At 36.2% G+C, this 15,160-nt stretch overlaps 1 protein-coding gene across 1 annotated transcript in view; it reads left to right on the top strand.

Moving 5' to 3' along the window:
* Positions 1-15,160, top strand: part of BICC1 (BicC family RNA binding protein 1) — a 270,781-nt gene that overhangs the window by 226,302 nt on the left and 29,319 nt on the right. Inside the window, exons 5-15 of the mRNA XM_069460653.1 lie at positions 547-705; positions 2,001-2,054; positions 2,589-2,783; positions 3,008-3,259; positions 5,405-5,536; positions 8,208-8,394; positions 10,206-10,367; positions 10,955-11,145; positions 11,287-11,419; positions 12,001-12,157; positions 14,366-14,531. Coding sequence (XP_069316754.1) covers positions 547-705; positions 2,001-2,054; positions 2,589-2,783; positions 3,008-3,259; positions 5,405-5,536; positions 8,208-8,394; positions 10,206-10,367; positions 10,955-11,145; positions 11,287-11,419; positions 12,001-12,157; positions 14,366-14,531 — 1,788 coding nt within the window. The remainder of the gene's footprint in view (positions 1-546; positions 706-2,000; positions 2,055-2,588; positions 2,784-3,007; positions 3,260-5,404; positions 5,537-8,207; positions 8,395-10,205; positions 10,368-10,954; positions 11,146-11,286; positions 11,420-12,000; positions 12,158-14,365; positions 14,532-15,160) is intronic.

Below are 15,160 nucleotides of genomic sequence, written 5' to 3'. Positions count from 1 at the left end.
ATTAAAAAAAAAAGAATAATAGATGACTATAACATTTAACATACCTACACAGAAGTTAAATCAACATTTGTAAATATTTCCTTATTCACAGTTTTGAGCTTTATTTTTATTTCTAGTTTTCTATCATCTTAGTCCTACAGTCCTATTAACATGCACGTCTTGTAATTGTGTTTTCATCTATATTTAGTTATTTGAATTAAATGTTTCATGAATAATGTCTTTAAAGAGAACATGAGTAACTTATTTGTAATTGTAGTTGACTTTATCTAAAGACTATTTTCCAAAAAATTATCTTGGTAAAGACTACATTTTCTATTTCTTCTGACAAATTTGTCTTAAAATGAGAATTTATTTTTTATAATCAAAGAGAAATGAATTAATAGAAATTGAACACTTGTAGATTTAGATGGTCTTATTAAGGAATTTGAAAGATTTCCCACTGGCTCACTTTTTGTTAGTACTGTCCCGATTCCCTTGGCAGCCAGGTGTTTTAGGAAGTTCTTTCCTTTTTCATGCATCAAGTAACAATGCATCATTTCTACGTAGAGCAATCGGGTCACGTTGAAGATGGATGTTTCACATACAGAACATTCACATGTAATCGGCAAAGGTGGCAACAATATTAAAAAAGTGATGGAAGAAACTGGATGCCACATCCACTTCCCAGATTCCAACAGGAATAACCAAGCAGAAAAAAGCAACCAGGTGAGTCATCTTTTCACATGAACTTTTATGGGGTGAATTACAGCCTTCATTTTCAGGGTGCATATCTTTTTTGAGGTGAGAACAAAAAAATGATCCTACAGATGACATGTAGTATGCACTGTACAACTGCCTGCAAGGAAATTGAAGATGCTGTGCTTTCTTAAGGAGATGAGCTATAGGTGGACCCTAAACTCTTGCTCTCTAAATGGTTGATAAAAAACAGGGGAGAATGTGATGGCCACAAAATGAAGCCCTTAAGGAAAGGCTGAGAAAGCATTTCTGTTAGAAAAGACCTGGAAGCTTGACAAATCCAGGAACCTTTCCATTGCCTGGATTCTGTCTGCAAAAACCCAGAAGTGGTCCTCTAGGCTACACAAGATCACCTTGTGAGAGGCAATGTGTGAATGCTTGATTTCTTACATTGACTGAATTATGTCTCTCTCTAGTTTATATACATTTTTTCGAGTTCTTCTGTTTGCAAACAAATGGAACTCACCTGTCCACATGTAAGCACTTTCAATACTTGAAGAACAGATAGTATTATTTATGTTTTTTGGAAGTGTTCTCTCTTCTAAACTAATCATAATACTAGAAACTGTGAGCCACAGTGATGAATAAGAGATAGTCTTTTCTCCACAGGGACTAGTGGTGACAGTGGGATGTATGCACAAGGGACTAGATCGAAAGCCATAGCAAAAGCAAGGGCAATATTTAGAATATTTAACAACTGGTATGGCATGGCCATCAGCCATAAGAGTAGTGTCCTGGAGCTCCTGTACCCCCATCCCAATGCCAAGACTAATGCTGTAGTTGATGAATCATGGGAAGGTCCAAGAGATCCCAGGAGAAAGCTCCAGGTGGATGTTAGAGCAATGATTATTCACCATCTGGTATGGAAGAAGTTCAATATTTTCAGAAGCTGGTGCAGCCATATCACTGAATATTGCTATGCATCTGGTATGCAAAGAGTTTAAACAAGGGAGACAATGCAGTGAACAAGAATAATTATAAAGAGGGTAGGATGGCCTTGTGGGGGCTGTGGGGCTTCAGGTAAGTCCAAGATATGATATAGATCAGTTGGCACAAATCACCTGAGCATCTCATTAAAATGCAAATTCTGATTAAGCAGGTCTAGATTAGGGCCTGAGAGCCTTCACTTTTAACAAGCTCCAAGATAATACTGTTGTTATTTGTCCCTGGACGACACTTTGAGTAGCAAGGATATAGATTAACTGGAAAAGCAGATGTGAATTAGATTAAAATAAATCTCATTCCGTATTTTCTTACTTTTGCAGGTATCTATAGCAGGACAACCGGCAGGAGTAGAATCTGCCCGAGTTAGAATTCGGGTAACTTTTTATTACTTTAATATTGTACATTGATGTCAGCAACATTTGTATTACATATAAGGTGTTAAAAAAATCATAATCTATCATTTTATAACCAAATCGTATGTTTAGTCAAGTAGGAAATAGTGGCAAAAGTTGTTTTAATGTCTATTTCAGCATTCATTATGTAAATTTTTATTGTAAGTATTTAAAAAATGAGTGTCTATGCTATTTATAATCTTGTTTCCATCTACGATGTTTCTTAGAGATGTTCTGGATTTCATCTGACTCAGTGTCTCTGATGTTTTTAAATGATCGGAAAGAAGCCTGAGGAAAAATGCCACAGGCAGTATGAGTTACAAACTCTCAGGTTTCACAAAAGATTCCTTTCATTTAATTAAAAAAACCACATATTAGTCTACCTAAGCTTACATCTGCAGTAAAAGCAATTTATGTTTGAAAATCCATATTCAGAAAAGAACCAATGAGTTATATACATCTCTAAATGCATAATATTTTAACTGTCTCCTTTGGGTTCTCATCATTTCATTTTAGGAGCTGCTTCCTTTGGTGCTGATGTTTGAGCTACCAATTGCTGGAATTCTTCAACCAGTTCCTGATCCCAATTCCCCCTCTATTCAGCACATATCACAAACGTACAACATTTCAGTATCATTTAAACAGCGTTCCCGAATGTATGGTGCTACTGTCATAGTACGAGGGTCTCAGAATAACACTAGTGCTGTGAAGGTAAATGATTCAGATAACTCTGATCATCATAAATGTACAGATCATGCGAGTTTTATTTTTAAAGGATATTAGACTAATTGGTTTTCCAGAATTTTCCTTTGTATTATATTTTGGCTTATAGAATGTACTGTGTTCTTCCGTAGCTGTAGAAGTGTGATAGACTCTTTCTCTCTATATGAATAGTTATTTTATAGGATTATTCCCCTGCCACCCTTTTCTCATAGGAAGGAACCGCCATGCTGTTAGAACATCTCGCCGGGAGCTTAGCATCGGCCATTCCCGTGAGCACACAGCTAGATATTGCAGCTCAACATCATCTCTTTATGATGGGTCGAAATGGGAGCAACATCAAACATATCATGCAGAGAACGGGTGCTCAGATTCACTTTCCTGATCCCAGTAATCCACAAAAGAAATCCACTGTCTACCTCCAGGGCACCATTGAGTCTGTCTGTCTTGCAAGGCAATATCTCATGGTAAGGTTACTGAAATAAGTGTTAGCATTTTTTTTTAACCTTTCTGGATGCACTGTGTTGCCGTACCCACCGTACTCAGGTGATATTTAAGAAAGCACTTTGAAAGCCTGGTCAAATAAGAAAATTTGTTGGTAAAAGAAAATAACTGGAAGAGTAAGGTTCGTCGTGCCTCCAAAGGTTTAATTTCATTGCCTCGGTGAGTAATTTTCTTGCGGTCATCTTCTTCTTCTTCTTTTTTTTTTTTTTTTTAAACTTAGACCAGACACAGAAGAGGTTACATTGAAGTAATCGACTGTATTTTGTGGCATGGATAGAAGGTGATTGTTTTCATCTGACGTGTAATATTAGTGTGCAGTTTGCATTTGGCCACAAAGTCTTCTGTTTAATCAGAAAAGTAAAAATATCATTTAAATTTCAGCCTCAAAGACACAAATGCTGGCAGCCTGAAATATTTGTACATTTCATAAATCTCTGATGAAATACTGTTTACAATTAAAATGCTATTTGAGCATCACTTATTGAAGAAAAACAGCAGTTATATGCTATAATTCAATACTCTTTCTAATTTATAGTTTACAATATTTCTGTCCTTCCTATATTCATTTAAGACCCCAGTGTGTGAGTTGATACATAGTAACAAAATGGATGGATATAATGCTAGGCTCACAAATATTCTTATCTAAAACACCATTGTATTCTCTCATTCAGTGCTTGACCTTTACTGACATTTGAATCAGTAAGCATCAGGTGTGACCTTTGCTATTATTAACTTGCAGAATTTGTTTTTGAGAAACTTTAAGAAAAATCCAAGTTTGTATTGTTGATTCCATTCCTCTGACAAATAAGAATCATTAATTATAATCATGAATAATATAATTAAATAATATAAAATAATATATTAATTAAATAATATAATTAAAATCATGAATTATAATCCTTAATGGTTATATGAAATTTGATTTTATGAAATTTGTTTTGTTGTGAATAATTTTGTTTAAGCCAAGCTTATTTTATCACATTATTTTTAATATACTACCAGTCAGGTAGCATATTCATATCTAAGAATGGTCATAATTATTTTTCATATTTTCTTTTTTCTGCTTACAAGTTTTTTAGACATTAATGTGTGCAGTTATGAATTCACATTCATACTTTGATCATACCTGCCAAAAATGAAATAACACATCATTGTACAATATTGAAAGAAGTAAGGGAGAAATAAAAGGCTTTAACTTACATTTGAAATACCGTCACCTTTTTTTTTTTTAATAGCACTGTCCTTATAAAAAATCATTTTATCCACAAGAGAAATGAAGCATAGTATTTCATTTTTATCCTAGTATGCTTAGTGGTAACTTCTGAGATGTATGTACAAAATTCAGCAACCAGTGAGCTTAGCACTACATGGTTTCTATACTGAGTAGATTAAGGGCTAGGAAGAAAGTATCAGAGAAATCTAAACTCTTCAGTGCTAAAAGTGAGATAGTTAAATTAGGGATAATAGTAGCAATTTACTCCAGGAAGGAGGAAAGGTTTGAGCTGCCTTAGAAGGTAAGCAGGATTTGCATTGGTGAAGAAGCCTTTGATTAGTTAAGATATCAAAGTGCAGGATCCCTTTAAAGGATAGTGTAGAGGCTGGTCTGTCCTGGAGGAAGGGCAGATGTATAGACATACAGATCTGTGGTTGGACGAGCAAGTCTGGGCTGTAGTGTGGAGCTCTTTAAATACTGATACGTGTTTAGTTTTCATTCAGGATACAGTAAAAAGCCACCACTGTAAGTCATTGAACAAAAGCACAAGATTAGTACTCTTGGTGTGGTTGAGAATCTAGTTTCTAGCATCACTAACAAAACTGAAGTAAGAGAATAAAGGAATTTTCCCAGGTACAGAGTGGATAAAAAATTCAGAACCAAAACCAGAAACTTAAGACATATAATTTTATCATCTAAAAAATAGTTTTCTCCCTCTCAACATTATTCCCACACTAATCCTCTAAACCATATGAAGGTATATAATTTAGCTGTAATATTTTGGCTTACTCTTTAAATCTAGAAAATATTGCATTATTTGCAGGCATGTTAAATTATGAGGTGTTTAAATGATTAATTTTTTACCTCCTAAATGTTCTGTTGTGACATTTTCTAGGGTTGTCTTCCTCTTGTGTTGATGTTTGATATGAAGGAAGAAATTGAAGTAGATCCACAATTCATTGCCCAGTTGATGGAACAGCTCGATGTCTTCATCAGTATTAAACCAAAGCCAAAACAGCCAAGCAAGGTTGGTTCAGAGTCTGGACCCGGAGAATCATGTATCGTATTGTATTGTATATAGTGTTATTTTGCATACATGTGTGTATCTGCCTATACATGAAATTAATACTCTATGCAGGTTGAGTATCCCTAATCCGAAGGTCTGAAATGCTACAAAATCTGAAACTTTCTGAGCACCAACATGACACTTCAAGGAAATGCTCATTGGAGCATTTCAGATTTTAGATTTACAGGTTAAGGATGCTCTACCCAGTATAAATATTCCAAAATCTGAAAATGTCAGAACTTTAAAACACTTCTGGTTCCAGGCATTTCAGATAAGGGCCACTCAACCTGTATGATATATACATTGTCATATATTTAGTTATATAAATATAACTTTGTAACAGTATGTATTATTGATCATCACTTTCTTTATATATGTGTTGGTTTTTGGAGTCCATTTTTAGTAACCATTATTTTTTCTATAAATATATGAGAAAGAAAGAAAAACATTTTTTCTTAATTTGCAATCTGGTAACTTTAAGCTTTACTGAGTTACCAGGGAGTTGATAAGGCTACTTATGTGTTATTTATGTATATGTATGTGTGTGTACATACCCAATGTAATTTTAAAAATCTAGAGTACTTAACTAGATGCCAGCCATTATGCTAGCCTTGGAGATTTAAGGAATAAGTTCCTATTATTTTTAATAAATAAAACTTTAAGTACTGAATTGCCCTCAATTCAGCCTTCCTGGAACTTTTCCTGTAAGATGTTGCAAAATTTCATTAATTACATTTATAGCAAAAATTTAATACAATAAATCTGATTTTAAGTGCTAGTGAGAATGAGCAAAGAGGATGTTCCTACGTTAATATTGTTGTGTAAATTGGTACAACCACTTTGAAGAGCAATTTGGGACCATCTGATCACTTTGAAGTACTGAGGACCTACCTGCAGCAGTTCTACATCCAGTTAAACTCTCTGAAGAGTGGACTTCCAGAAGTCAACCAGAATTTGCTCTGCACCAAAAGTCAACACGAGAATGGTGTTGAGTAAAAAAAGCAAATTGCATGATAACATGTACTAAATGGTAGCATTTAGATATATGTATGTTTTTAAAATGCAAAGCATTGTCTGGCTGGATAGACACCAAATTCATGATGAGTTTGCCTTGGGGCGGTAGGAAGGAAAACAAAACTGGGAAAGTACATAAGAGAATGTTTGATTTCCTTGACAAAAATCAGAAACAAAAAATAACAAACCTGGGGTTTGATACACAGTTGTTATATTAATCTTGGTTTTCTAAGTTTTGTTTTTTTTTTAAAATAACTCTTCAAAATAAAAGGATATATAAAATGTATCTGTGTTAAATTTATGGGAAGTTTAGAAGAAAAACATAAAAAATAATTCCTGAACTGAGTTCCCTAACTTATTCTAGTAAGTAAGACACCAAACAGTCATGCCTTTTATTTTTTAATTTCTAAACTATAAATGTTAATATAAATATAGAATGGTGTAGGTATAATATATATTATATATAAGTTTGTATATGTGTAAATAATGTGGTATTTACTGTCCAACTGAAGAAAAATAATCATGCCTTCTCCAAAAGAAAACTTTAAAGGGAAAGATAGCACTGATTCTAAGTGAACTTGATATAATAAGTTTAAAGTTACATAGCAGGACATTAATTTTATGTATTGTGAAGCTTCATGTTTGACTAATTTGAGTTGACTAGAGTCACTGTAGGTATCAGGATTAAGATAAAGACAGAAGAGATATTTGAGGATTTATGCATATAACGATGGGTAGGCACAAGAAGAATTGCAGGAGTTCAGTAAGAAATTAGCAGAGGTTGGATAAAAATAGATTATAAATGAGAACTCTGGAGCCTTGTAGCATCCCAGGGCCATTAACTTACGCCTAGCTGGCCCCTAGTCTAACTACTGCTTTAACTGCTTTCTCAGCCACAAATTCTCTTTACTGTGCATTGGAGGCTTTCCCCCATGGGCTCACATTTCCAATTTTCAAAATGAGTCCATTGAGGGGGAAAATGATTTATTATTTAGCAATTTTTTTTTACCATAAGCTTTGCCATAGATATGTCATCCATGAGGAATAGTGGTACCTCAACGTTTATTAGTTAACTAGTAAACTATAAATGTCAAACATATAAGTGACTGTTATTATACAGCCCATATATGGTGACAGGTTTAATTTGGTTTATAAAGATGAGATAAAAGCGGGAAAGGTTTAGTGTAAAGATGGAAGGTGGTCAAAGAGAATGGGCTGTAGAGTTGGACCCGGGTTCCCATCCTCTCGCTGCCCTTCCACAGCTGTGTCATAAGTGACCTTGGCTAAGTCCCTGAACTTCACGGAACAGGAATAACGATTCCCACCCCATCTGGTTTTGCTGAGAATGGGAACATGTGCAGCTTCTATCACAGCACCGGGAACACAAGACATGCCCAGTAAATGGTAACTAAGGTTTTAGAGTTCTACCAGAGTGAGTAAACCGTAGAAATAAGTGGTTAGAATTTGCGGTTGATTTTAAAGCAGTGCATTAATATGTCCCCTGAGTGGAATTCTTATTAGCATATTCATTTTCCACCTGCCTTCCCCACCCCCTTCCCCCATCCATTGTAGACTACTCGCATGTCACTTTTTTTCCCCCCATTATGTGTTTTCATAGTCTGTGATTGTGAAAAGTGTTGAGCGAAATGCCTTAAATATGTATGAAGCAAGGAAATGTCTCCTCGGACTTGAAAGCAGTGGGGTTACCATAGCAACCAGTCCGTCCCCAGCATCGTGCCCTGCCGGCCTGGCATGTCCCAGCCTGGATATCTTAGCTTCAGCAGGCCTCGGACTCACTGGACTAGGTATAAAATTTATTATTACAGCGCTTCTCAGTCACTGGGGAAATGCTTATCTGGTTCCCTTTCTCTCTACCATTCAGGTCTACATTTAAAGGCTATTTTTTTTTTCTTTCTCTTCTTCAGGTCCTAAGATCAGGTGAAAAGCAATAAAACTTGTACCAGTCCATTTTGGTTTTTTTTATTAGACTGCATTTCTGTTATCTAGGTTCTCCCCATGTTGGCATAAATAATCAAGGTCTGACTGTTTTATTTTCAGTGGCTGTGTGTGTTCTTCTAAATTAAGAATGCCATTAAGATTGAAGTGAGCAGGCTGACTATAATTTATGTGTTTGTTCTCTCTTGCATTTGCAATATTGCCATCAGTCCCTAGAGATAAAGATTATCCCGTTTGCTTTTCAAAAAGTAATTGCAAATCTGTATCAAGGTTAGGGCGAGAAGGAGGTGAAAACAAGCAGAACCCCCCAACCCCAGTGTCATTAGGCTCGCCTGACCCAGACACAAAGGAAATGTAGCCTGCAGCCAGACCTGTGTTCACATCTAAGGCCGGGAATAGCAAAACGTGTAAACAACATCATCTCAGTGCTTTAGTTCTTTAAGAAAGTAGGGTCAGCCACTTAATAATCATGGTTCTAGTTATGGCCTCATCTATGGATTGCCATCGTACAGGCAGAAGTTAGTGTCTCTGCACAGCTATGCTAGGTTCACTACTTTCTTGTATGTTTCTCAGTTGCCTGTATTTTAGTTAATGCAGTAATCTTCGCAAATCATTCTGCCTAGCTCAGTGTTGATTTGAAACAAAAAATACTGTCAGCAAAATTTTGTCTAGTACCTATTCTTTTACAAATTTTAATATGATTATAATATGATTGAGATTCCAAGTAGCCCTGCCTAGACATCATTACAGTAAAGAAGGATTTTTTTTTCTTGGCCCCTAATCTACCAAAGTTGTTCCTTCCACTGGGACCTGAACCAGAGTCATCATAACACACCAATGCCTGTGAGCCAGAAAATGCCAGTTAGATCACTTAGCAAGAACCAAGTTCCTCCTGCACTAAAGAGAAAATAAGTGAGCAAAGACTCAGAATTACTGAACTTTTAAAAAGTTTTCATGGCTCTACCTATCCTGTAATACCTAATTATGTGTGTGTATGCCTAGAAACTTGTTATAAATCCACATTTTGTTTTAGAACATATTTCAAATGCCCAAAGGGAAATTTAATTACTTAAATTCAAGCATTGAATCCTTAGAACAAAAAACAATATTTTTTTTTCCTGAGAAAAGCTTTAGTCGTTGAGATGGAGCCCGAAGAAGTCATGTCTGTGTTTTGACATACATTTAAAAACTGTTACCTGTAGCTCAGCCTATCTGCAAATGGGCTAAGTAGATCCATCCTACCAGAGGAAAACATTCCATAGTCACTGATGAATGTGAGTGGTTTGGAAAGGGTTTGGTTGGAAGCCGATGACAAGTGAATTACACAGAGAAATAAAAACAGGTCTCTGCTTGAGCATCCTGGCTAGTTGACATGAACACAAAGAACCTAGTGCTGCTCAGCGACCCTGACTGTCGTCCGGGTTTGGGCACACCTGTCTTCCATCTCCTGATAGCATCTATTTGCGGATAAGCTAATTCCTGTGTAGGAATTGTATAATGCAGTATTTCATGTGAATATTTGAAAGAAAATCTGTCGCCCATGTTTTAAATTTAGAAATATCAGATTATGTCAATGTGCATCCCAAATGGCAATATTGGTGCCATCTCTATTTTAAAATCTTGAATTTCTGTGTACTGACTTTACATTTATTTATTACAGGTCTTTTGGGACCCACGACCTTGTCTTTAAACACTTCAACGACCCCAAACTCACTCTTGAATGCTCTTAATAGCTCAGTCAGCCCTTTGCAAAGTCCCAGTTCTGGCACCCCCAGCCCCACATTATGGGCACCCCCACTTACTAATACTTCAAGTGCCACAGGTGAGTATCATTAAAGTGTACTCAGAGGCGTGTATTGTTAGGTATTACTGGTTTTTTAAATAAAAGTTATTAATGGCTTGGTTTCCGTAAGGAAAAATTACGGTTCAAAGCATACTCCAGCCAAACAGAAATTCCCTGATGTGTAAATTAGTTAAAATGAAACACAACAAAGCAGTGAGTCTTCCTTACAAGTGTGAAATATAATCTTCAAATGTGGTAAGAAAATGAGGAAAAGAGTATGATGTGCAGGGAGCAGTGGCAGAGGCCCAGGAAGAGTACTGGCCCTGTCATTAGGACATGCGGGCTCCAGTTGGACTAACTTGCTTGGTAGTCATGAGCACATGCTCCACCTAGCTAGTTTCCTCATCTGTGTAATGAGGGGCTTGGGTTAAATATGCTCTATGGTGCTGTTCCATTTTAACATTCTTTTGTGTCTTTATAGTGATGTTAAACCTTATTTACAGAGAGATATCAAAATTGAGTTCTTTTCTGAATTTGCAACAAAAATGACATTTTTTATTATTGAAAATAACTGTTGGTGATGCTGCGTTTTTCCCTAATATCTGTCTTCATGAAATTTTGTGTAGGTTTTTCTGCCATACCACACCTTATGATTCCGTCTACTGCCCAAGCCACATTAACCAATATTTTGTTGTCTGGAGTGCCTACCTATGGGCACACGGCTCCGTCTCCCCCTCCTGGCTTGACTCCTGTTGATATCAACAGTCTGCAGACGGAAGGCAAAAAAATCTCTGCTTCTTTAAATGGACATGCACAGGTAATGCCCTTCTAGAATGGTGTGATCTATGCTGTCTGTAAGAGATAAGCCACTGGTGATAACGTTTAAACCTTCACCTGAAATGAATTTCAACTTTTAAAATTATGACCACATCTATGTTATTTTCTATTATTATTTCAGTCTCCGAATATAAAGTATGGTGCAATATCCACTTCATCACTTGGAGAGAAAGTGCTGAGTGCAAATCATGGTGATCCATCCATCCAGACAACTGGGTCTGAGCAGGCATCTCCCAAATCAAGCCCTGCAGAAGGTCAGGAACTGTGTCTTTCCTGCTGAAATTCAATCTAGTTTGTTACTTGGATAACAAGAGGGTCGTCAGAGCCTATGTAGTGGTTTTGAGTTGGTTTTGCTAACCATCTATGACTCATCCTACCTAAACTATGCAGAAAGACAACATCTTGAATAAAATTTCAAAGAGCATAGTGAAAGATTAACTGAAAAGCACTTTCCAAGGAAAGAATAACTTCCACATTACATTGTAACTTCCTAAATTAAAGGGAAGGTAATTGTGTCTCAGAAAAGCATCAACTTACCAAATGCCACACACACACATATATACATATTTATTTATTTTTTTTTACCAAGTGTCTTTTTATAACCCTTATGCCCCAAATAATCTTTGAAAAATATGAAGATCTTGCCTTCACATTGGGTTTTTGTGACAGCCTGAATTTGTTAGGGTGTCCTTTTTGCAGATGAAAGCTGTTACACCTGTGTCAGGCTGATCATGTCACCATAGAATTGGGTTCTGATTTGTTTCCATTGCGGGTAATTATCAACTGTAAGATGATGATGTTTAGATGTCTCACTTTTTTTTCTTCTCCTCTGCAGGTTGCAATGATGCTTTTGTTGAAGTAGGCATGCCTCGAAGTCCTTCGCATTCTGGGAATGCTGGTGACTTGAAACAGATGATGGGTCCCTCCAAGGTTTCCTGTGCCAAGAGGCAGACGGTAGAACTATTGCAAGGCACGAAAAACTCACACTTACAGTATGTATTTTAATCTTAAAAGCCTTGATCCTTTGAAAGAAAGTATGTACCAGGCTAAATTTGTTTTAAACTCAATAGTTAGTGCTCCTCAGTTCAAATCAGGTTTGGTCTCATCCACGAGCTTTTTCATTTTACCTTTTCTTTTTACAAATTTTTATTAAGGAATAATAGCTGATGATTTTCACCATTTCCTATTGTCTCTATAGTTCCTCCCCCATTTAGTTGAGTAGGTTCATATCTGTGTCCTCTAAACCACCTGTATTGTTCTGAAACTTTAGCATTCTCTCTGCTCTTCAGTAATCTGCAGGGCAATTTTTATTCTCTGACTGTTGTTGGTATGAATTTTCCAACTGTGCCTTCTCTTTCATTTGGCTTTGAATTTCTTTCTGAAGCTATAACTCCTTTTTTTCCATGGTAATTGTGAACTTTTTAATAAATGCTTGGTGATGTCATGATTTTATTTATTCCAAATCATGTTGTGTAGAAATACATAAATTGTATCAAATATAACTTTCCCTTACCATAGCACAGTTAAGCGTGTGGCATCCTCACTTTATTTTCTTTTTCCATTTATTTTGTGCAGTCTCTACAATGAGAGGTTTGTCCTTTCACTGTCCCACCTACCCCATCCACCTAATTTCTTCCGCTCTCTTATTTAGTTCATTGCATATCCTTACAGAGCATCTTTATGCAAAGATTAGCATATAGATTCATATTTCCTCCCTTTCATACTAAAAATCCATTTTGTTTTATAAACTCTTTGGTTAATTAATCATTATTATTCCCATTTTGTCCAATTCAGCTTTATCTGTATTTTTCTTTACTTGGCACTGATACTCAAAATGAATGTTCTTTAGTATAGATTAGAGAAATGATTTTCCTTTCCTCTAACTACTAAAGCATTTGAAGTAAATACTCATTCCTTTCATTACTGAGTATGTTCTGAACATTCTCATCATCTTCATCTGGATTAAGCTGCAACCTTTAGAATGGTCTCCCTGCCTCTAGTCTCTGGTCAGCTTGCTCTGTCTTATATTTGCTCCAGTAAATTCTCCTGAAAACACAGATTGGATCTTGTCACACTGTGGCATCAGAACCACCACAAGTCTGAATTGCATGTGCTCTTCTCCTGGTTTTTGGCACCAGTGAACTTACAGATACCCTTTAGTTCCCAGTTCAGATGTCCTCTGTGAAGTCTCTGTCAACATTTGTCAAGCAACGTTCATTGTTCCTCCTTTTGTATTCCCATAGTCCTTTCTAAATTATTCTAAATTCCCCTGGCACAACAGCTGAATAGTTGAATAAATAAAATAATGAATTAATAAATAAATTCAGCTCTTCAATGGATAATTGTGTATCCCTATTTTATTTGAGCCTAACGTACAGTTGGATTTGAACTTGGGTGCATGTATTCTGTATGTATCATGTATTGTATCATATGCAGCAAAAAAGAAGTATACCTAAAGTCAAAGAGAGGAGGAAAAGAATAGGAAAGGGATTTTTACTGATGGAGAGAATCCTGATTTAGGAAAGACAAATGCCCCTCTACTCTCAGCATTTCTCAGCCAAACACAAGTGAACTATAGCTGCTTCTCTGTCCAAACACAATAAGGAACCACTTCAGAAGCCTCCATTATAAGAAACACTTTCATGCTCTGCCCATTCTCCTAAACACGCTCTGGAGAATATTTCTCATTTATCTGCTACCTTTATTTGTTATCAGTATCATATGCATATTTCACACGCATGAATTGCATCATCCGTATGCCTTCGGATTGACTGGATCTCTGTTTACTTTGCATGCATGAGTCATTGATGTTTCTTTGTATAAAAATTAGAAATCTTGTCTGTACAGCTATTCTACCTGTATCATGTGCAATATACCATATATGCTATATGTATAATGTGTATAAATGTGTATCATGAAATAGTCTCAGGCTCAAGTCCTACAGTCACGATGCCTGGGTTCAAATTCTAGCTCTACCATTTACATTGGAAATGTGACCTTGGACAAGGTACTTCCCTCATCTGTGAAATGAGTATGACGTGAAGTGAGTATGAGTACCTACATCATAGCATTGTTACGAGGATTAAATGAGATATAAATAGCTGGCAATGGTAAACATGCCTAGTAAATCTGGCACATAGGAAACATTCAGGACATTTGTATGTATACCAGAGTGTTGAATTCCAAACTCTGTTTCACAGCAGCACGGACAGGTTGCTCTCAGACCCTGAACTGAGTGCTGCAGAAAGCGCTCTGGCTGACAAGAAGGCTCCAGGGAGTGAGCGAGCTGCAGAGAGGGCGGCAGCTGCCCAGCAAAACTCCGAAAGGGCCCACCTTGCTCAACGGTCATCATACGTCAACATGCAGGTAATGGTAATAAAATAGGAAAGTCATTCAAATATAGGATGCTCGAGTTAGGGTCTAGAGAATTCAGTGAGTGTTCAGCAGTAGTGCAGAAATTAGATTTTTCCTTCTGTAATCCCTTCAAAATGGAATTTAAATATATATACAGCAGTTAGTTTGCTATAAACATTAAAAATGAAATACTCAATTTAGCCTTAGTGAGGAAAGTTCTTTAAGATATGACATTAAATATGGTACAAAATGAGCTGTGTCACTATGTCTTATGCAAATAACATTATTCATCTGTTACTTGAAAAAATTTTAGATGAATGTGAGGGACTGTGTTGCTAAGTATTACTGCCTCATGACATAGTCTTGGATAAATAGATACAATCTTCTTTCTGAAATGGAGATGATAAATTTGGTGCCATTTAAAGATAGTTGTGAAAATAATGTGAAGTTTTATTTATTTGAAAATAGATGCTGAATATTGATGATTGTGTCAGTTCACAGATTTTTATGATTATTTTAAACAATTTCCTCAGCAGGGACTTTCTCTGTGTCCATTTTCAAAGTATTAGGCTAATTATTCAAAGTAGACCATTGTCCATGAAATTCAGAAATCTGGTGTTGGTATGGATCACAAATATGAA

The sequence above is a fragment of the Eulemur rufifrons genome, chromosome 28 (assembly GCF_041146395.1).
Source record: "Eulemur rufifrons isolate Redbay chromosome 28, OSU_ERuf_1, whole genome shotgun sequence".
NCBI classification, from domain to species: Eukaryota; Metazoa; Chordata; class Mammalia; order Primates; family Lemuridae; genus Eulemur; species Eulemur rufifrons.
This window is presented reverse-complemented; position numbering and strand designations above follow the sequence as displayed.